At 36.4% G+C, this 23,401-nt stretch overlaps 1 protein-coding gene across 8 annotated transcripts in view; it reads left to right on the top strand.

Moving 5' to 3' along the window:
* Positions 1 to 23,401, top strand: part of SLX4IP (SLX4 interacting protein) — a 79,315-nt gene that overhangs the window by 26,984 nt on the left and 28,930 nt on the right. For 4 of the 8 annotated variants that reach the window (XM_074578461.1, XM_074578459.1, XM_074578456.1 and 1 more), the window contains 2 exons: positions 12,397 to 12,486; positions 15,893 to 16,016. In XM_074578461.1, the coding sequence (XP_074434562.1) occupies positions 12,397 to 12,486; positions 15,893 to 16,016 (214 nt within the window). The remainder of the gene's footprint in view (positions 1 to 12,396; positions 12,487 to 15,892; positions 16,017 to 23,401) is intronic. The other 4 variants (XM_074578463.1, XM_074578460.1, XM_074578464.1 and 1 more) reach the window with 1 other exon arrangement.

Genomic DNA, 23,401 nt, shown 5'->3' with positions numbered 1-23,401 from the left:
AAAAAGTCTTCTCTTAGGCTGATGCCCCAATAATTATGTTTTTGTTGATTACAAATTTGAGTTATATCTCCTTGATATGGTAATAAATTAAAAGAACTAGCAAGTTAAGAAACAGTTGTTTTTGTTGGCACAATAGCGTAAACTGGGCCTAGTTTTTACAGCTCTGGCAACTAATCATTGACTTTTTTAAAGAAAAATGCACTGGTTTTTTTAACGCAAAATGCTGTATCACTCAGAATTTCATTTTTTAGGGGAGCAAAATCAACAATGATGAAAATAATTTACCCTTTGTGCGATACAAAGCAGTTGACAGTGATGGATGTCTTGTTCTTATTGATTATGGGCATTAAATTGCAGTGCAGCAGGTAGGGATGTTTTGCATGTAAACTGTATTTCTTTCCCCCTTACAGAGCTAAGCAGATAGATACAGGTTGTGAAAAATTAGGTGTACTGTAGACGTGTTAAGCAATTCAGTTTTTGTTTTCCTTTTTAACGTATTGCTGGATAGACATAAATATTGCAATTAAGCAAGATTAAATTCAGCTAGGTGACATCTGAGATGCTCGTTATTAGATGACATACCTTACTTTAGTGAGCTGCTTTCTTCTCTCTGTTTTACTATAGCACTCACCTATTTAGAAGATGCACTAAGGAGGAATTGTGACCTTGGCAGGCCTGGAGAAGTCTTGAATGATGAACTTAAATCCATGAAAAACATCATGAAGTGTTAGAACACCTATGGCAATTTTTTGCAATAGGCTTACTGATAGACCATGGAGAAAAAGAATCTGATAAATGTAGAAAGATATGTACCTTTAGCTAGAAAATTATAAAAAAAAGTGTTAAGGGACTGTTTTATACAAGATTATGGCCTTCTGTACAGAAGGTGAGGGGGTTTTTTCAGCAGTTTGGTTCAGTATGGGGGGAATCTGGGAGGTAAGTGAAGCAGACTTAGTCTCCTGAGGGAGAAAGCACTTGAACATGAATCTCTCTATTTGTACGCAAGAGGAGAGGGTACTAAGATGCATTTGTAGAGTTTTGCTATTTACTAAGATGTTCTTAAAAAAGCTGAAATTTTTGAAACAGACATGTTAACTTTAAGAACTAATTTTCCAGTTTCATAATGTTCTTAGCTGCAAAAGAAACAATGAGTTTTAATATAGTTGTCTATTTTAGTTAATTGGTACTCTGCACTGGAATAAGTACACAGAAAGCCCGATTTTAGCATACGTGTGAATAGTAAACTTTGGCAGATCTTGTTCCTTTTAAACTGCCCTAGTTCCATGTATTTGAGAGTGCTTCGTATGATAGGACCAGAAAGTTGTCAGATCAATGTCTAACATCCGTAGCAGGCAAATTACCACAAACTCCATTAAGGCAGAATGAACGGATATACAGATTTGTGGAGTACATTGGGGAAAAAGTCAAGACACCCATTGTAAAGAGAAGTCATGCATCACAGCCTTCTGGCTTCTTTACAGGAACTAGTGAGTGTAAGGAACAAGGAAATCTGGTTGCTACAACCCTTTTAGGTTCTCCAAAAGTGATTGACAAGGTGCCTCACCAAAGTCTCTTTAAGTGAGCTGAAAAAGAAGGTCCTTACATAGATGACCTGGCTAAAGGATAAAAGTGGATGGAGGCAATACTGGAGTACAACAGGGAACTCTGGGGGTGGACGTTCTTTGTATTTGCAAATGACCTGAGAGGGGAGCTGAATTACAATGAAGTACTGCAAAAAATCTCAGAGTATCGAGTGGCTGTACAATTAAATGACTGATGACTAGGTAAATGTGATGGATGTGGGGAGTGAGGGAGAACAGCTTCAAACTTACGTATGTAAATGGTGGGTCCTGAACACAAGACCAACACACAGCAATGACTTCTTAAAGTTTATAATATTTTCTGAAAGCATGCGCTCTATTCACAGCAGCATTCTAAAAACCAAAGTCATTTGGGGAACAGAATGAAGAAAACATAATTAATACCATCACTGCGCCATGGTACAAATGGAGTGCACAGCTACTTTTTAAATGTGACGTGTGCTTATAGTTCTCCTTAGTGGAACTAAGAGAATTAGTGAGACGTGGAACTTCTTCAGTATAAGGAACAATTTACACTCTTCAGCCGGGAAGAGAGAAAGCTGGAGGTGGGTGGGTGGGGAATAATAGTGGTCTATTAAATCATGGATGGCGGGAAGAGATAAACAAGAAATGACTGTTTGTTCTAATTTAACAACTGAAGGTATTTAGTTAAACCAACATGATAATTTGAAATGAACTAGGAGATATGATTCCTCGTGAGTGTGCGATCGGTTTGTGGGACTGCTTGTCACAGGATATTGTGGATGCAAAAATTCATGCAGTTTTATAAACAAATTTAACAAATTCTGCAAGAAAACAGTCACCAATGACTTCTAAATATAGATACAGCCTATGGGATATAAAGCCCCGGAACCTCATGTTGCCGAATGTCTAATATATCTACTGAGGAAAGTATCGTTATTTGCTTATCTTTTTTAACCTTTTCCTATAGACATCTACTACTAGTCACTGTCAGAGCATGCAGGTCATTGTGGACCTTTGGATTGACCCAATATAATTTTTTATGTATTTAAAGTGTACATTTTGTTACATAAAATCATCACTATTTATCATTTTAAGTGGTTTTAATGTTTTCCACGTGTGTTAGGATTGCTGCTAATTATCACTGGAACTTGACTTTTATAAACATAATCGTGGGAAATATTTCCCACGTATTCCCAATTAGTAACATAATCCATGGGAAATCTGAAAAAATTGGCTTTGAAATTTAAAGCTTCACCTTTTTTTTAAACGCATTCCCAAATATCAGTTGAAATCCTAGGTACTTATAGTCCTTTTTAACATTACTAAAATTATGTCCTTTTTTTCTTTTGATCTCAGTGAAATAGATAAATATTTTTTTGAGAATAAATCAGTCCTTCTTGTCACTCCCCCCCCCCCCCCCCCCCCCCTTTAAAATAGGACTTCTCTGAAATCTTGGGAGCATGTTGTTTCTATTATAGTTCATAATAGGTGAAAATGAGCAATGTGTTACCCATACTGTCTGTACATTGTATTAAAAGCAAGTGTTTTCCCTTGGGTTTTCATTACTTGATTGACCACATGTGAATGTAATACCTATCAATGCACTTAGTCTGAAAAATAATTATAGAAAGTTACAAAACCAAGTATAGATTAAACTATACTTGAGTAAAGTACCGAGTTTGTTTCTTTCTATGTCCATTCACTGTTTGTTGTTAAAACCAATTGTGCTTAGTTTGGAGCTTCTTTTTCCCTATTGGAAGAGACTTGCGTTGATTAACTCATTTTTACAAATCTTTAGAAGAAAAATGGTAGGTACCCCAACCTGAGAAACTGAGTTGTAAAAAGAGGAGTATTTGCAGACGGATTAACTTTTTTTTTTTGTTACAAATTTTTGATGGGCCTGTTGTGTGCATGTAAATACTGATTAACATGTGTATGATCTAATGCTGTACACACCTGCCCTCCCTATAGGTAGGTGACGTGTTACTGGGTGCCTCCTGAAGGCCTGCTGTTAGAACAGTCAGGTGTACTTTTTCAGCTACATCTGATTTAAGTTAAGATCCAGTCATCTACCACCTGCTTTTCATTGCCCTGTTCTCCTACCAGAGGTTACCACTTCTTAAGTTTGCTAGGAGATATATGAGTAGTCACTCCCTATTTATTTCTATTAAACTCAGTAGTTTTTAGTATGAATTTTGAAACAGATGTTGTATCAAAACTGGTTTAGTTAGGGGACAGTTGTACCTGTTCAGTTCTGGAAGAAAGGTGGGGGCAGAATGGGCAATGACAGACAAATGGGGAAATAGCTTCCTTCGCAGGTTAAGTTTTAGTCTGAGCAGCCTTTCTGCTGACAAACACCTCCATCAGGAACCAGTGGTACATTTCACAACTCGTTCTTGCTTATTGCTAACTTTTCAGTGTTCAACAATGTTAATATTTTACGTATTTTCATATATCAGTTGTTGCTCCTATTCCTTTTATATCCATTTTTCTTTTTATTCATGCACAAACTCTATTTATTATACACTTTGTTCAATGCTGGATGAAAACAATTTTTTCTCTTGGAGATGAAAAAAAAAATTACATTCGTTTGCTTTCCAGCTGGTAGTTCCTTTAGGTTTTTTATGACCTGTTTCCATTTTGAAATACTATGTATTCTCCGTCCATTTGATTCTGCTTTTTTGGCAGTAGGATTTAGAGCATCACTTGTTCACTCGAAAGGCTTCATTTGTTTCTTCCCTTCTGCCTTTGCAGATAAAGCATTGATTATTTTGATGAGCTTTTCTCTACTTTGTTGACTAAATATGCTATCACTTAGTCGAAGGATTTTGTCCAAAGGGTGTCACTTTTGTAATACGCCTTTTTCAGAAGTGAATCACTTTTTTCTTATATTATTTTTGAAAGAGCTTTCAAGCATTCTGAAACTTTCCTGGCTTAGCTTTATTTCAAAGACAAATTATTTAAAATGCAGAGTTAAAAAGTACTTCTTTTACGCACTTGGAAAATGTAACATTTCAACCACTTAAGCAAATCTAACAATATTAAGAAATTTGGCTTGCTATTTCTTTTTTTGCAAATAAAAAATACTTTTGCTTTATGTTTTTGTCTTAAAGTCTTGAGCATCTGTAATCAATGTGTCTTTAATCTGTTAAATTATTTTGGCATAAAGATTTAACATCTGCAAATATTTTATATTGAAATGTGGACTGCAGATGTTTGGTTTTCTGTTGCCTCCTGCTTCCCACTGAAGTAGCTGCATGCTGCGGTAGGTAATGTCTTCATGAGAGGGAGGGAAGGAAGTAAATTTTAGGGCAGGTGAGACCTTCTCTCTTAGTATTAAAAGGAATCAGAGGCTTTGTGAAATAATTGCAAAGTTGGGGAACGTGGAACAATTTCCTGCGTGGGACCTGCCCTCACTTCCCCGTTCTGTTTTTGTGAGAGGGAAGTCGGCCCAGCCCTGCAGCTGTTGTACAATAAACTCAAGAAATATGTTACTGGATGCATCATATGCTCGGGAACTGCTGCTCCCTTCAGCTTAGTAACGTGCACATTACCTTACCCAGCAAACATTGTGGTTTATCTTTTCTTCACCTTACGAGAATTTTGTAAATCGTGTTTTTCATGCTGTCCAATGGCTGGATTTATTTTGTCTGATAGAGCTTACATCAAAAGATACTGAGGGTGGTGTCTTTTTACCTTAATTTTTATTGCACTTAATTTTCTAGTCACGACTAGCACATGCAGAAACACCTAAAATCAGGTGGTACATTACTAAGCTCCTTAGCTGTCCACAAATGCACCAGTAGCTTGCCAATACATACTTGGTAATCTTCTGTTCAAGTTTGGCTGATTAATATTAAAATATAGCATGTAGAGGATATATGTGAAAACCTGTGAAAATTATTTAAGAAGTTAAAGGTCTGAAAAAGGCCCTGAAGTCTTTTTATTTCTGGCTGTAATTTCTTCAGAAAATTACATTGTCACTTTACTGATGGTGGTTTTCAGGTTTGTTGGAAGCTTTAGTCGTACCTCTTGTGTCTTAGCTTGACTTTAATAAGCGAGCCATTTTATGTATTGGAAATCTCTACGCATTCTAATTGTTTTAACCACTTGCTAGACCTGTGATAGTTAGAAATACCTAAATCTGAAGCTTAATTTAGTTTGTGAGGAAGTATTGAAGAGGCTGATTTCTCTGATCTACAGTGCAGAAATCAAAAGAAGTAGTGATTATTGTTAGGGTTACCAGTTCTCAATACTTAATATGATAATACCTATTACTGTAGTATCTGATCATTACAAAATGAATGATTCAGATGTGCCAAGCTTTTTGTCCAGGGTGCGTACTAGTTCCTTTGTCTTTCCACCTGGGTAAGAAACTAAATCCCAGCACTGGCTTTCTAGAACCACAGAGGACGTCCCAAATTCCAGGTTAGTATAGCAGTGACGAGGCCATTCTTCTCGTCATTAATCACTTTCATTATACCAAGCTTTTATTGCTGATAGCTTAGGGTGAGAGCTAGGTAAGGAAGCTCTATTCTTTATCTCCACCCACTTACCGAAGATCAGGTGATACACAATAATGTGTTATCCTGTGGCACCCTATTGCTGTGTCCAAGCCCTAGGAAATGTCCTTAAAATTTACAATTAAGAATTAATTGCATTTAGATAGACTGTGAATATGATCAGCTCTCCAGTTAATATGGCCTCTCACCCTCCCCAACCCAAAGTGTCATAAATGCACGTTGCTGCAGAGATTAGTATTTCTTCATGACTTGCTAACTGTGATTTAAGAAATAACATAGTTCTTATAATAATATTTTACAAAAAAAGGGTGAAAGCAGCTTGTTGGAATCTCAAATTATCTTTTTATTATCTTGAACAAATACTGTGTTGCTATTTCTGTTTTTCTGGATCAGTTCTGACACAGGCAGGGGCATGGTATATATCCTTTCAAAACAATGTTGAGATTGCACTGTTACTTGGAGACTTTGCCCTGAGGAAAAACTTGCTTTTTGCAATTGTTTGAGCTCCAGCTTCATGGCTCCTTTCAATATGTAGGCTACAAAACCTCCTACGGAATTGGGACCAGACCAGCATAGACTGACAACCTAAATTGAGCTTAATTCTCTCATGCAATTTAGGCTTCTTTTTCAACTTTGTACCTGATAGAGCAGTTCTCTGAGACCAGTTCAGATGTTTAGATTAAGTAATTACTCCTTAGCCTGACTGTGGGTGATGAACTGAAGGGCTCTGTTTGTGCTGAAGCATTCTTATGTTGCTAAAAAACATGCAGACCTTTACCATAGGAGGTGCTTAGAGTGTTCTTGAAGGAGTTGTCTGGACTAATTTATTTTAATCTATTGATTCGGGTGGCTCTGTCACAATTGTGTGCTTTGACAGTAGCGTATTAGTTCTTAATTTGAAAGTCTCCATTACACCCAGCTCCATCAGGTTTGAAACTACTTACATTTCTTTACATTTTCCTAGGGGTTGAATTATTCACACGTATTTCTTGTTTTCCTTTTCCCATTATTTCTTACATTTAATATCCTGGCTATCTTCACCTTCTAAGAGTCTAGCATACTGCCTTGATGATGCATCCTGGTTTCTTGTTGTGTTCTCACACTACTTTTCTCAGAAATTTGTTGTAAAGGCTTGTTCTCTGTTTGCACCTCTTTGCTTGGCATGGGACCCTCTGAATGTGATCTGGATACTCCTATAGCTCATTGATTGAATTTTGAGATACTACTTCTTTTCTTACACTGAACGACCAGAAAACTGAACACTCCTCCCTTTACGAATTTCTCATACATGGACTATATTCCTAAAAAAGCAAGCCTTGCAAAAGATTATTTAGATATAACTTGTATTCAGCTTATAAAAGGGGGAATTTCCTTAGTGCTTTTGGGAAGTCTGAATGCATTTTAGGTTGACTGACTCCTGATAAATCTGTGTATAATTTAGTACAGCTATCTTTGAAGATAGATCTTCAAATTAGACCCCCCTCCCTTATGCAGTTGCTGTTGATCTGCTGCTCCCTTTTTACTGTTGCAGAGTGATCCCATAGATTTTTTGAAAGCAGAGGACTAAAAAGATCTAGACTATGTCAGCTGATGGCTATAATCCTTCTATAACAAGGCCAGCTATTTGTCAAAACTTTTTTACAACTCTAGTAAATAAAATAGAATCCCATTTGAGATTTGTGAAGGGCAGCCTGGGTGTTTGCTGGACACTCATGAAACAGCAATATACAGCCAAGATAGTGTAAAGTTTTCTGAAACACAGCAGAGTGTAGTCTGTGGGTATGAGTTTCTAGTTACTCTTCCCTGTAGTCCCATTTTGTACCTAGTACCATCAGCTGTGAATTCCTCAATAACAAAGTTAATGGCTCAGTGTTGAGCATGGTTTTGTGTTACAACTCATCTCCTTGGAGTCATGCAATATTTATAACAAACTACAAGACTTTCACTGCCCTTTTCAGCATCACGACATTTTTGAGTTGTTGTCAGGATCTAGTCTATTTTTTTTTTTAACTATTGACATCATCTGAGAGTGGAATAAAATTATTGGTGTAACTAAATACCACAACTTTAAGGGAAGAGGTAACATTAGGAAGAAACAGTCCCTATATGCTCAGCCTGGCGAACTGAAGTTTTACAGTTTACATGTTTCTCTCCCAGTAGAACTGGGAAATGTGTTTTAAAATCGTCTTTAATTAAAATTGATTAGAAACAAAGTAAGGCTTAAAGGGAAAAGTATTGTCTTTCTGTAGGCCAATAAATATAACGAATTTCCCAAGCTTTTGCTACTACGAAGACCATTCTGATCTGAAGCAGAGACAGCAAACTTCAAGCACACTACTACTATCACGCTGACGATTTCACCTACGTTTGCAGCTATCCTTCTGGAAAGCGAAGGCGTGTGTGACAGTTGCAGCTTGTGTCCTTCCTACCCGCCCCCAAAAGCTAGCCAAACTATCATATGTTTCCTCTTCAACTAAGCTTCAATTAATTCTGACCCTACAGCCCGCATCCGTAGAATAATCACAGAAATGGGAACAGCTAATATGTGTCTTGGGAGGCTGGCTCTCCAGTCCTGGCTGGTTTAATGATACAGCGCACTTGGAATGATGTAACTGAATACAAACTCACCATGCTTATCCCCAGCATCCCGAGTATTTTTGTTTATAATGACTGTTTTTATGCTATTTGAAGTGATGCATTTTAAGAAATGCAAGTACCCATGTAGGAGCCCCCAGATTGTAAAAATGAGTATAGCAATAAAAAGTATTTGGTTGGGTTTTTCTACTCATCGGGGGATTTGAGATAATAATCCAAAGTCTAATATGTGCTTATCCTGAGCCAAGGTTTTAACAGGTCATGAGCAGCTGACTTTCCTTGACTGACTTACCACTTTGCATTGGTATTCATTCTGTTTATGTTACATGTCTGGTTATCTTTTCCATTTTCAGAATCTATGGAGTGTTTGATGTATTTGTATAAACAGTTTGATTCCTGAAAATATGTTCTGAATTAGATGCCATTACTGTACAACAATACACTAACAACATTCTGAGATCATTTAAAGCCCTTTGTTTAATAGCACAGTGAATGTCACTAGACTGTTACAGCAAGTACACTAAAAAACAGCTTGTAAAAATGAAGTTTTTGAATTCTAGAATTATGGAGGATATATAAAATTGGCGCATCTGTTTCTGTCTTTAATTTTTCAGTGAAATGCTTTTCTGTTGATTCTTGACAAAAGTGTTTCCCATCAAATCAGGCGTTTGGGTTCCAGTTCTGAAAATTGCACCTCTGAAAATAATTTCTAGTGCAAATTTTGACATTGAGGTTGAAAAAATAAAATTAAAAATTTCTATTCTCTTTGTTTGCCTTTCAGTTATGGTGCTTAGGAGGCATGAGTTGCTTCTTGCAGCCACAATGACTGGAAACACTTCATTTCTTCTAAAATAATAACCAGTATTTTCGTGGAATTGCATGTCTGTAGAATAAGAAGTATTTAGAAACTTTTATAAGATCATCAAATCTCTTAATATAAACAGTATACGTTTTTCTTCCACTTCTTTCAGTTCCCTGCAGTTATTTGTATTGGAATTTAGTCTGAATGGAGAACTCTTCCTTTGCTGCTAGAGCAGCCAAAGTTCTATTGAGCTGCTTAGTGTAAATACCATACATAAAGCTGTACCATGTGAAGGCACATAAAGTATAAATAGAGGTGTAGGGTTCACAGTGGATGATATAATTTCAGAATACAAAGGAGCCTGCATGGGAGCTGTTGCTTTATATCATGTGCAGGACTTAGGAAAAATAGAAGGTAACGAGTGCCAGAAAGATCTGAGCTTATATTCTCTTATTCCCCTTATTCCTCTTTGTCTGTGACCGTTATGCTTCTTTGTGTCCTGTCCCAAAGCCATTCTAATTGAGGGGCAAAGCTGTTGGCTTTTTGATGTTGAAATATTTCCAGGTACGCTCTCTACAAGAAGAATGCTCCAGAACTCAGAGGCATAGAAATCTTCCATTGGGAAAGCTTGTCTTTTACAAAGAATTACACATTATTAATAAATATTTGTTTTTCTTTGAAGTACTACAAATGTTTGGTCTTTTTGTAATATTTTTTAAGATAATATTGAACTGTTTCATTATATAGTTTAAAATATGGTTAGTTATTTTCTTTTTTCTAGTTGTTTTGAGATTGGCAAATGAGACAAATATTGCCATTTAAAAGAAAATAATTAAGCATTATCTCTGCTTGAAAAACAGGTCTATACTTTGCATCTGTATCTATATGTAAAGTTTCTGCAGTCAATAGAAAATGATGCAAGTTAACATGTAGCATTTGATAATTTGAATTTTCTCGATGCATCAAATACTTGTTCGTTGTTATAAGTGCTGAACCGTGAATAATTTACTGGCTTTCTCTTTATAATATGCAGTGTCTGCTAACTTTGAAGTTCAGTAGTCAACTTTAAAGTTTGCTGGAACTGACAAATGATTCACCAGAGATTTTTGAGAGATATTTTGTCATCAATTTAAAGCTTGGAGAGGTTTGCTGTTGCAGCCATCTGGTAATTCTTGGTTCTCTGGAGGAAAGAGAAGTCTTTTGATAAAATAGATCAAAGCATTCTGCTCTTTCAGTGACTGATACCTATAAGTAACTTAGAAGTTTCTCAAAATGATTTCACAATGCCTGTCTCATTTGCCAAACTTTTGCATTCTAGTTTACAGTACAATATTAGTCATGAGTTATATTTTAATTATATTTAAATAATTATTTAAGTACTTCTGTGTATGGGTAACTTACAGATCTCAGTGTTTTCTAAACCCAGAGTTTTCTAATTTGCCAAATAAGCCGTCATGACTAATAAAATTGATGTTAAATCTTGTTCTTTGTTTGTACTAACTGTACAGGTACTCTCAAAGACTGTACTTCTGCTATACCATAAGCCTAAGATATAGATGTACCTTTTAGACTGTAGGTGATGTACGACTATAGTGTAAAAATATATGTCATACTATTTCTAGAACTCGTTCTGTTAGCAATTGGAATTCTGGCGTGGGGTTTGCAGATGTTTGGCAGCGAAGAGCAAATATGGAGAGAGAGGGAGGGAGAGAGAGAAAGTTAGGACAGGAAGTGCGTGCTGCAGCGTCCACTTGAAATGAGCCCAATCTGATGCTGGATTGTACATACACATTTGAGATTTATCTGGAATCAGGATGTTGTTGCTATTCCATCAGACATTCCGGATGTGCAATTACCATGACCGCACATGTCCAGTCTTCTCAAAGAGTGAGTTTATTGCATCACAAGCACGGCACAAGCAGCCAAAACAGAATGATGCAATTGGCTTTTACCTTATGAGTTGTTTAGTTAAAGGATGTCTGAGTGAGATTTTGTGCTGTGTTATGTTAGAAGCAAGGGAAAGCGTTAGCTTGTAATGCACCATACCTCTGCACATCAAAAGAGGTCGTGTTCTCTTACTAGGGGTGAGTTAGCACACAGCAGAACTAAGGAGGTGTGTTTGTGCTGTTCACTCTTCCTTATATTAGAAAGTCATCAATGACTGACATACGGATGAAAGATAATGATTAAACCATGCATGTCACACTATCCTGAATTAAAGCCTATCAAGGAATTTCGGAAATCACTGATGTGTCTTGGGATTTAGCCTCTATCATCCTAACAACTATTTGTAGTGTTTATTAATAGGTTAGCCTTATTATCATTTAACCAGTCAAAGTATAGTATTGGCTAAATGTCAGGTGTCAATGAATATTGGGTAATTACCACACGTTCTTCAAACTTGCCGTTCTTTATATCAGGTAGTTTGGAGAGAGGAAAAGACTTCTAAAGAGGCTAAGTTTTTAAGGACTTAATAAATATAAAATGCAAACTAGATAACTAATATGGTAATACATTATCAGAAAATAGAATGATCTAGATGATTTGGTGAAGGAATAGATAATTTTTCATATCCTAAAATTTGTGAACTCAGATTTAAAAGTGGCATATAGATAGTGGAAGAAAATTCCATGTACTTGTGCATGTTGTTATTGTTTAAACTTTTCAGTGAGCTATCCAAGATAGCTCTGGTACTCTTGTTTCTCATTAAGCCTGCAAACAATGGTAAATTTGTAATTCCATACTTCATAATTTTCCACAGTTTTATGTTCTGCCTGCTGTATCTCTGAATCAGATGCATATGCTTACCTGATTGTTTACCTCCTTGTCTGCTCGACATGTGCTTCCTGGCAGCTACAGTTGAACGTTTTTTTCCTTCTTTGTTTTTTTTTTGTTTTTTTTTTTTTTTCAGTGTGGGAACTTTGCTGTTTTGGTGGATGTTCATATTTTGCCTCAAGGCTCCAGTAAAGACACCAGCTGGTTTTCAGATCATGAGAAAGAGGTACAAAAAATATCAGTTCTACTTCAAAAGCATGTGGCTGCAGGGAAAAAGTTGGATTGCCTTGAACTGTTCAGGATTTTTTCAGTGTTATGAGAATATTGTTAGTTATACCTAACCGTCAACGGTTGCTTTGGGACCCCTAAGTCAACCGTATGTGCTTTTTGGGTCACTAATGACCGCTTTCAATTTGTCTTTTAATTTTTAAACTCTGTGTGTGTGCATGCATGCATGTGTGCATACTGTTTTGATTCATCTGCCTTAAGTTTTAATTTTAAAAACATATCTCTGATGAATGTTTGTAAATTATCCTGAGTGATATAAACCAGATTGTGACAGGTATCGTTTGCAGAGCTTGTTGGTGAAATATCTTTCTATTGTTTTTTCTCGTTCCGAGAAGCGTGAATGATGTTGCGTTTAGAGAGTGCAGGAAAACATAATGAGTATGCATGACAAACTATAATAGAACTACTGAATCTTATGAAAAGAAACTTCCAATATTTAAATTTAAGTGTATCATTTGTATATCCTGACAAGAGATAAAATTTTGGAAAATCAGTGCATCAGTGACCAGCAAAATTATGCATATAACTTTCATCAGATCCTGTGTGATTTCTGCTACGGTCTTGTGACAAGTTACTGGTGGGAGTTTTCCCTTATTTCAGCCTGTGTGGGAACTTGAGAAGTTCCCTATTGAAAATGAATGCAGGACATGTTTCAAATGCCTGTGGACTTTCCCGCAAGTCTCTGTTACGGTAATTTTCAGCAGATAGCTTTTCTAATAATGGCATAATTAACTTGTCACTGCAGAGCATCCCCATACGTCTCAAAGCAATACGTTTAAATAAAATTAGAAGGAGCAATAAATTAATATCCTGAGGGAGTGAAAGCAGAATATTTAACAGCCTGTGGTTCATCCAATTTGTGCTTTATTAAGCAGAGAAAGAAGAAAACAGGGGAAATCTTTTAGACTTCTTTTTTTCTGACTAAATGAGTACTCATTACCACTTCTATTTATAACCAATTTTACCATCCCGGTTATCTGACTTTTAAGACTTTTCAAAATGTATTTTGTAAGACTGCCAAAACAAAAGATATGACTTTCAGGAAATTAGATCATGATTGATTTAATAAAGAGGCATGACAGGGCAGCATTCATTACATTTCTGTGACCACACATTTTGAGTGAAGTACAAAGGTTGCATATTTTTGACAACCGAGAAGTGTGATTCCAATAGCTTTACAATTTGCTTCCTGAAAGTCCAATGCAGAATCGTTGTTGAGCTGGGATGAAAAAGGTCAGTAAGGTATTATAAGCAAATTATGCTTCGACATTTCTTTTATGAGAGCCTTTACGTGTTCATCACGAGCATTCTTGTTGTTTCCAAATTCTGGAAAATACTCATGATGGTAGAGCCCTCTTTGCTTGTCTGTGGGAAAAGCAGATGTCTCTTAGACCCCTTGTTACACAAACATGATTTCTGCTGATCCCCTGCTTACCCTGGATGACAGGCAGCGCCCGCTGTTTGTAGCAAACGGAGCCTGGAAGGATGTTGGATGGGTGCAGAAAGGGATGCCGTGTGATGGACCTGCTGGGCAGTGCCTCGGCTGGCAATGCCATCCCAGGCAGAAGGAAGGGAGGAGCAGTGCTGGCTCCTGCCAGCTCTTGCTGGAGAATGGGTTGCGTAGAGCAGGCTGGGAGGTAAATGAGTGCCCATAAGCACGAGGCTGGTGTAAGAAAATACAGTAAATATTGTCCAGCTGGGCATTGTAAAGACCACAGTTTGCACATTGCTGTCACGTGCGTCATACAGAGTCATCTTGGGATTGCTGCGAGCTGCAAACTGAGGCATTGGGGACCTTTTTGCTCTTTCCACCCTTCAAATTTCCCTGCACTTTCTATCTACCTTTCCCCTAGAATAACAAAGTTTTGTCTTTGTACTTTGAGAAACATTTTTTAAACTGATTTCTATTCCGGTCATTGCTATGATCTCTCCATACACATCTAGAAGGTCTTAGGTACAAGTTCTTTTTAGCGGTGGAAAGTACACAGAGATGCTTCTCTTGAAGCCTGCTCTTGTTTATGCTTTCTTAAATACAGGTCTATGTAGGTCTTTGTGGATAGCCACTTAAATAATATTTCCGTAAGCATAATAACTAAAATATTTTCCATGTAAACTAAAATATTTTCCAGGTAAATTAAGGAAGTGCATGCTAATCTTTATTGTTGCAGAAGGAACCAAATGCACACTATGTTTCTGCTGCCTTCTAGACCTTTTCATTCTAACCTGAATGTAGAGTCCTGGGCAGGAATGTGTAATGAGATCACTTTAATGAGTTAAACAGAAGAATAAGTAGATATAGTATTTTATAATTGTACTCCTCAAGCAGAAAGGAAAAGGTATTTCTTACTGTAAGGAGAAAATACTGTTTGTGGTTGACCAATATATGTGCATTGCTTTCATTTAGAGCAATACTTTAAAAATTTGTTGCTCTGCATACTTTCTAGATTAATCAAAAGTAAATTTCAAGCCAAGATGTTCTAGTTTAGATGGTACTAATATAATTTTGTCTATTGTCCAAACACTGTAAAAAGGTAAAATGATATTTTTGTGTGCCACAAAGTATCATTTCCGTGAGCACATAGTTATGCACAATGGAAAATGAGAATACTGAGGGAAAAGTCTCAAATATTTGTGTATGTATTAATCTGAAAACTTATTCTGGTATTCAAGAGATTAATTTTTTGCCTTTACTCCAAGTTTTCTATGGTTATTCTGGCTGAAGGGTTTGTTCTTGAGTTGTGTGTGGTTTTTATTGTGCTTTTGCTGAGGAAAATATGAAAGATATGAACAGTTATGTTTAGGAGCAGAAAAACAAAAATGAGCTAGAGAAATTAGGTTGCTGTGACCTAATTAGCTCTGAGTCTTCCCCCCAAAATGACACTGAATTGAACCAAATATGAACCAAATATCTGTTGTGTTTTATAAGGATTCTGGCAGAGAAATAGTGTGTTGACAATTCCTGGGAGGATTTCTACTAATATTCTGCTTAAATACCTAAAGTTATGATACTTTTTTGACATGTATTTTTTTCCTACTTTGCACACTAATGAAATTAATTTGCTGTTCAGAAATTAATATTGTAATATAATGTATTTGATCTGCCAAGTGAGATTTCATCACGTATTTCCTCTCCTGTTTTGCAGCAAAATTGATTTTTCTCCCTCCTTATTCCCATTCATTTCTTAAATTATGTGTGTCTTGCCTCTGTGATACCTCAGTACTTAATTGCAGATGAAGTTGTTACTTTTTATGTGAAAAGGAGTGATTTTGCATTGATTTCTGTTGCATGTCTGTGAGCACATATGTAAATTTAGATCTAAATAGGCCAATGGTTACTCTTTCAGGAGATCTGCATGCTGCTAGAAGAAGTTGTTGCTTCAAGGGTCAAACACTACTTGGAAGCGCCTAAACAACGTGGTCAATGGAAATCAATGCAACGTACACCATCTGGTCCTTTGTTTCTTACCGGTAAAATAAATTATTTAACTTTTTGTAAAATATAGTAAGATAAGGCATGGTCAAAACCGCTGCTGTTTATTTTTATCATGAGAAATCCAGTAAGCCTGAAATAGCTGGCGTCTAGGTTTGAAATTACTTCAGCTATGTTATTGAAAAAAGTAAGTGGGTTTTAATTTTCTGTGTCATTGAAAAATGAACATAACGCTTGTACGATTAGTATGAGAGCCTGTCATTAGAATTAAGAAGAGTAAATGCTTTTGTTTAATATTATTTCACTAGCTGTTCTGGTCATCATGGTGGTTTTACAGCTGATAGGCTTATCTGTTGGTGTTATATCACACAAGCAATTTATTTCTAAATAGTTCTTAGCAAATAAGACTTTTTTTTTTTTTTTTTTTATTACCAGCCTGGAGCATGTTATAAACTTGTCACAGAAAAGAAGGGCTGCAATAGTAAAGCCCTGTGTTGGCTATGGTTTCTCACATTTCCTTAAATATATTGAAATAGATCTCTACTGAAATATGAATTCCACAATGAATATAATTGCATGCTTACAATGTGCAATCGGTATACCCATACATGTTTTTGAATTCAAAGTATATAATATTAACAATTTTAATTCTGAAAAAATTCTTTCCCCCTCAAAATGTTTTCAGTTAGTGAAAAGGTATACTCCTATAGAATTATATTGATGGTTGCAGCTTTAAACACTAACAGCAATATTAATGAGCGTTCTTAATAAAGAAAACACAGGTTAACTACTGTATGGTTGGCTGCCTATTGCAAAATTTTAGGCATATATGGGTGCCAGATTGTTGTGGCATGACAGGAGGGGTTTTTTCCACCCACAAGAACACAATATCACGTAAGTAAAAAGTGCTTCGGGATACTAAAGGATTTTTAAACCCTTTTTTTCCTTGCAAGTTGTAACTACATTTTATCGCTTTAAAATATGATTAATGTTGATAAAACGCATGAACTTTCAGATGCCCGTACATTTCTGATTTTGAGTGAACAAATAGAATTTTCTTATAGTGGAAGCAGAGGGAAATTACAAAGGGTGGGATCAGAATTTCTGAGATTTGTTGAGGTTTTTCTGTGTTTTCTTTTACCGAGTGATATTTTTATGTATTTATTTTTTTTAAAGTTTCCTGCCTCAGTAAAAAGTAGGTTTTCAAAAACAATGATTTTGTAAGATAAAACTGCCAGACATAATAATTGTTTTTAGATATGCAGACAGATGCAACACTAATTTGAGGGTGTTTGTGAGATTTTAGGGGTTTATATTTTCTTTTATATTGTGAACTTTTCAGTAAAAGTACACTGGTATGCTCTCCCAGGGTTGTGAACTGATCTTCTGCCTGACTCTCCCCCTTATTTCCTGAAAATGAAAAATTTAAGGGTATGCATTTGAGGAGGTCATCAGTAATATCTGTGACAGTTTTAGATTAAAGAATATTTATTTTGGATGAGGCAGAATTACTGTTCCATCAGTTTTCTGCAGTTAATCTCACTGTCATTAATGAACAGTAAAGAAATAAAGGAAGAAAACAGTCTGCGATAACGAACGTTCATGTTGAACTTAATTTCCAAATCTCTTTCCTCTTCTCTCAGCCTGCTTTGCTCAGGGCTGTAATTTGTAAGAAAGGAGTGCTTTGTTCAAGTCCAAGAATCAAGTTTATTCAAGTTACATTCAAGTCTGTTCTTACCTGAGAAGGAAATAACAGAATAGGTGGGTGTTCACCGGAGCAACTGGGACCTACCTCTAAGGGACTGACCCTTTTAGGTGAGCCACAAGTCTAATAGCCTGTAGCAGTTATCATCACTCAACGTGGCTCCAAAACCTTTTGTATTTTGCCTTCCCCTCTAGGATCACAGCTTCTGTTTGTAGAGTACAAAGATGTGGGTTTGTGTTTTTTCACAAACAGATGAAGTGCGAGATAGCTGGCCAGTGTTTGGCTGACAGTGTTTTGGAGTACACAAAGAAATGCACAAGCTCGGTATGTGGCTAACTACACAGGCATACTGTCGGTGCTGCTGGTGAAGTGTTTAAGCTTGCAGCTATTGCTGCATTTCGAGGTTATTAAAAGGTTTGAGCTCTTCAAACTGCATGTGGTTTCTTTTGCTCAAAGTTATGCAAGTCAGTGTCTAGAGTTTCACTGCTGCAAAACCCTCGCTATTGCGAGGAAGAATGTATCTATAGGAGGGACATTAAGATGCTTATTAGCCGGTTATTTACTACTCCAAGTATCCCAGGTCAGCATTCCACAGCTATTTGAACTCGTATCTTTTCAGGTCAATTTTCATTAATTTGCTCTCCACATTGCAGGATGTATTCAAAATTTATTAGAATCAGAATTATTAGACCAGTATCAGTAAGATTTTAGACTGCCTCTAATATCAAAGCATGTTGTGTTAGGATTTTCTTCAGAAATAGAAGCCAAGCTACCTTACTTTGAGCAGATCTCATCCTGCTGGCTAGATCTGTTGAGCAGAAAAGACTGTTGTTAAACAGGCTACCGTAACTATTTTGAAGAGAAAATTTTCACGTATCATAATTTCTTTTTTATTATTAATGTTATATTATGTTTATGTTAATAGTATTTAATACCACCTTTCAGTTTTGTGGCACATAATATAAATATCCATGCATGTTCCTTGTTAATTTACACTTCTTTTTCGTTTAAGTTACACCCACACAGCAGTGTGTGGTGGGTCGCATACCATCTCATTAGGAAATCTGTGGGTGTTACACAGAGGAGAAGAAAGAAAGAAAGAATGGAAAAATGAGAGAAAGTAGCCAAGACAAGCAAGTTCTTCCTATTCTTCCTTCTGTCTGAACAATTTCCCCACCCCTCCCAAATGGCCAGTATGAACAATTTGCCAAAGTAAGCTTTAATTTAGTCATTGGACATAGGCTTTGGTATAAACTCTCCGTTTTCTATGTTTAATTAATGTCCAAACTTGTTTGATTTTGGTTTGTTTAATTTTTTTTAAGACAAAATTAAAATAAGGTAGATTTTCAAGGATTTAATTTTGCCTGCATCCAACTTTCTTGGCCCAAATCATTGGGCAAGATCAAGGGCATTGATCAGGTATGGTTAGCTGGCATTATTTGAAGTTCAATCAACGTAAGCCATCCAATAACAAAACCCAGGTGTTAGTGAACTTCTCTTATTCATTAAAAAACCCCACTACTTCACTTTAGAAATGTATAATCTTTGAAGTTAGAACTTATGTTTTAATATGTAAGTGCCATACGTTTTCACTTTGCACCACTTGCGCTACTCAGTAACACATACTGTTTTTTAGTGATGATGTCAAGCAGTTGGTGTGTCATAGTGCTCACTCACTGTAGACTTGACTTAAACAGGCTAAAAGCAGAGCCTTTTTTGTGTGTGTTCGACAGAAGGTGTCTGTTTTTGATTAAAAACAACGAGAATTAAGTAACTAGAGGCTATAAAGTGGAGTGGGTGGAGGTATTTAATACAGGAGAATGACTAAGGGAGGACTGTGGAAAATTAAGGAAGAAGGCAAAGTTTACATGGGCAGAGGGGAATCAAAAAGAAGGATGCGGAAAGAAAATACGGCTGGTAGAAATGTCCACGTTAGAAAAGGAAGGAAAAAGTTATCTTGTAAACCGACCTTCTTCCCCATCTTGAGGGAGGAAAAAGTCAACTATGTTTATCCTACAAGTAATTTTCAGATCTTTTCTCATTCCTTCCCTAGCATCCTTGTTGTTTCTCTTGGCTTGAGGGTGGAACGTTTTTGCTCTGATTTCAGATCTCTTTATTGTACAGTCTCTTCTACAGTGAAAATAATTAGAGAACATGCTGTCACATGGCACAAAGAGCTCCCAGCTTGATTTTATCTGCTTTCTCTGGGATTGTGTATATTTTTTTTCTATTTTAACCTAGTTTTCTAGAGGAAATTGGGCTTATTGTGATCATGTTTTCTCCGTGTGTGTCTGTTTGTCCATCCATCTTTTCCTCCATTTGCTTTTTGCAAGTGTGATTGAACTTCATGAACAGGTAGAAGGCTCAGACATTAAATTTGCAGATATTAACTTCTGATAAGCTCTTAAAAGGAGAAACTGGAAGAAGTGCAAGTGCTATTATGAATAGTTCAGCCTTACAAAGATCTGGAGTCAAAGTTCATGTCTTATTTAATATAAAAAAATGCATAAGATGCAATTTTGTAAGAAAATTGATTTCTGTTCTGTTGCTTATGAAATTATTGCTTGGCTCCTGTAAGCACACGGAAAATATACAGTAACTCATGATAGTAAATATTCCAAACTCTTCTGGCCTTGCATTTCAATTTGAATGTTATGGTATTTTTAAGGAAGACACCCTTTTCAGACTGCCCTCATCTGCTTTAGGAGTGTTCACTGTTATTGTAGAACCTGAAATGTGTAAGATGTGCGTGGGGTATGTTCCACGTTACAATCCTGTGGCAGCAAAACTGATTTATTACCACTCTCCCCGCTGTAAACTCTTGCTCCTCTGCTGTGAAACAGTGTTTTTGTTTGGTTTTAATAGAATCATTTCACCTATCTTGCTTAAAGATGGTGTAACTGGAGGGGAAAATAAGCTATAGCAGATAAGCTACCACAGGGGACTGAGGAGGACAGAAGTCTTTTAAATTAACTTTGATGTTTGCAGTTGCACACTGTAATTTCTGTCTCTCAAAAGAATTATATTGCAGCTTCTTTACAATGGACTCATTTATGATTTGTGGCCAAGTCCTGCAGATCCTGGTGAACTTTAAACTTAGATTCATCTATCTGTGACAACAGAGACTCGTAGCTCCCTGAAGTATGCAGTAACTTATGCAATAACTTCTGAAAAATATTTTGATTCATATCTTGTACTTAATATTTCCTGTATTTACTTTAAATCACTTTTTTCCGTTTTTTATAGCCAGCTAATGGGGAATAAAGTAATCTTTTTTTTTTCCACTAAAACATTTTTTCTTCCAGAAAATCAAGGATATATATCTGAATTATTTTTTTTCTTTTCTCAGGGTAGAGGATATCTGACAAGAACAAATAACCTTATACTTATGCACTATTTGAGTATTTTCTTTTTAGTGATTGTTGGGCTTTTTTTTGCTTACCTTAGATTATAATAGAATAGAATTGGAAAAATTCCAAGAAGGGCAACAAAGATGATCCAAGATGAGGAAATGCAATACAGCGAATAGGTGAAATACAGGGAACAGTTAAGTGTGCTAGGAGTCTTCAGCCTGGAAAATATATGAATTAGGGAGAATGCAATAGAGATGTACAAAATAATTTCTTCTCTCCTTCTCTTCCAATTTGAGAACAAGTGGAAGTGCTGTTGTAGTTAGCAGAACTCTGGAACTCTTTGCCAAAGAATAATGGGTATGATAAAAGCTTACACTGAGTCCACAACCTCATGGGAGAGTAATCCAGGGTGGGTACAGAATTCACAAATCTCCTTTGGCTCAATAAAGGCCTGAGCTGAGAGTGCTTGGAGTCAGGGAGAGTATTGGGGAAATAACCACGCGCACTTTGCTCTTGTGTTTAGTATCCTCCTGAAGACATTTGTAGCGACTTTTACATGCTGTTTACATGCATTTAGCTATATGGACCTTTATCTTACCCAGTATGGCCTTTCTTATTGTACCTTCCTGGAAAAAGCCTGTACTATAAACTGAAAACTCATTAGTATGTCAGAGTCAGTGTGTTTCAAAGATTGTCAGAGAAAATTCTGTAATTTCCAGATTGAAGTCTCTACCTTTGTTTTCCTATTATTGCACTGATATTTGCAGAGACTTGAGCAATTGCTATCGCTGTCTTACATGGGACATTTGCAGCTGCAGCACCAGGTGGGTTGAATGCGCTCTCCTTATTTTACTTCTTCCCTAAGTTGCAGCTCCCATGTGAAGTTATTTATGGTCTTGGATAGGAAATGAAATAGTGTATTTATTTTAAAGATACCCTTAATAAAGTGTTTTATATAGTTAGTATTGTATTGAAAAGAAATATCATTTATTTAAAACAACAAGAGAGTTGTTTAATTTGGTGTATTTTTGTGAACAGAAAAAACTTGGTGTTTGTTTTTAAAACAGCCTTGACCTCTAACCTTCAATTGATATCTGCCTTTAATTCTCTTCCTCTCGTTTCCATCTTTTGTTTGTCTCTTCTTTCCATATGATTTTTTCATTTTATGAAAAGAAAACAATATCATGAAAGTTACTCTTAAGTATGTGTGTGCGTGAAAACCGTGTGTGTTTGCATGCACAAATGTTGAGATCTACTATCTTGTATACCTATATAAGCTTGTATACCTATATGAGTCTTTCTGTAGCACCCACATGGATCTGCACAGTAATTCTGCTGTTAGTATTTCAGTTTATGTAAAGACATGTATATTTATGCAAATTTAAATGGGTTTTTTTTTTTTGGACTTACATAGTTATGCAAAAACGCAGTATCTATTAATCACGTGTATTTACAAAGTGGAATTATGTCTCCTCTTTCAGATTATAAAAGCTGGCTCAAAGTTGATATGCAATTAATATCTATCAGTTAAAAATGAAGTTTAGGATACTAGTTTGTGCAGATGTTGCCAGTTAGGCAAGATGAACCCCACCTTTGGTTTCTGATTTGGTACTCACTTGAGAATATTAAAGTGACTCTCATCTAGGCCAGGGAACATACAGCTACCTTTTGAAAGAGCCCTTAGCATCTGCTTGTCCCAAGTGGGAATTCAACATTTTTGGAATCCACACGGAGTGATCTTGAAAATCTGTCCCTAAGCACTTGCCATTTCTTATACGACTGCCTGACTCTTTTGTGCAACATCTGTTCCTCTTGAAGGTACTCATGTGTGCTCTGTATAGGTTTCTTTAAAAGCTTCTGTAGTCATTGGGAAGAAGATTACAGAGGATAGGATATCAGTCTACAGCTCCTATGGACCGGTTTGAGCTCGACGCACAACTGGAATAGGTAGCAGATAGATTTGGGGGGGGTTTTGAGTGCTCACTGTTTCAGTTTAAATTTTCTGAAGAATGTTAGACTTTAAATTATCTTCTCCCATCTTTTGTGAACAGGGCAAATAGGATTTCTGCTAGAAGCATTTTATAGATTCTGTGGTCTGCATTTAATGGATGCTCAAATTCCTTGCATTGGAATGTCTAAAATACCAGAGAAGAAATTATTTGGTCAGTATGATAGACCTGACTTTCCCTAACTGTCTGACCTCTACAAATATGTGTGTGGGATAGCTCGAAGACTGTGCTGCCTGGAATATGCTACAGATACAGATCTCGGACTCCCTGGTCTTAAAGGTCCCTTCCAACCTAGATGATTCTATGATTCTATTCTACGATTCTATAAAGTAGTGAGGGCAGTTTAATGTAATACG

Source organism: Larus michahellis, chromosome 3, assembly GCF_964199755.1.
Source record: "Larus michahellis chromosome 3, bLarMic1.1, whole genome shotgun sequence".
Taxonomy (NCBI): domain Eukaryota; kingdom Metazoa; phylum Chordata; class Aves; order Charadriiformes; family Laridae; genus Larus; species Larus michahellis.
Note: the sequence above shows the minus strand (reverse complement) of the source record. Positions and strands in the feature narration are given on the sequence as shown.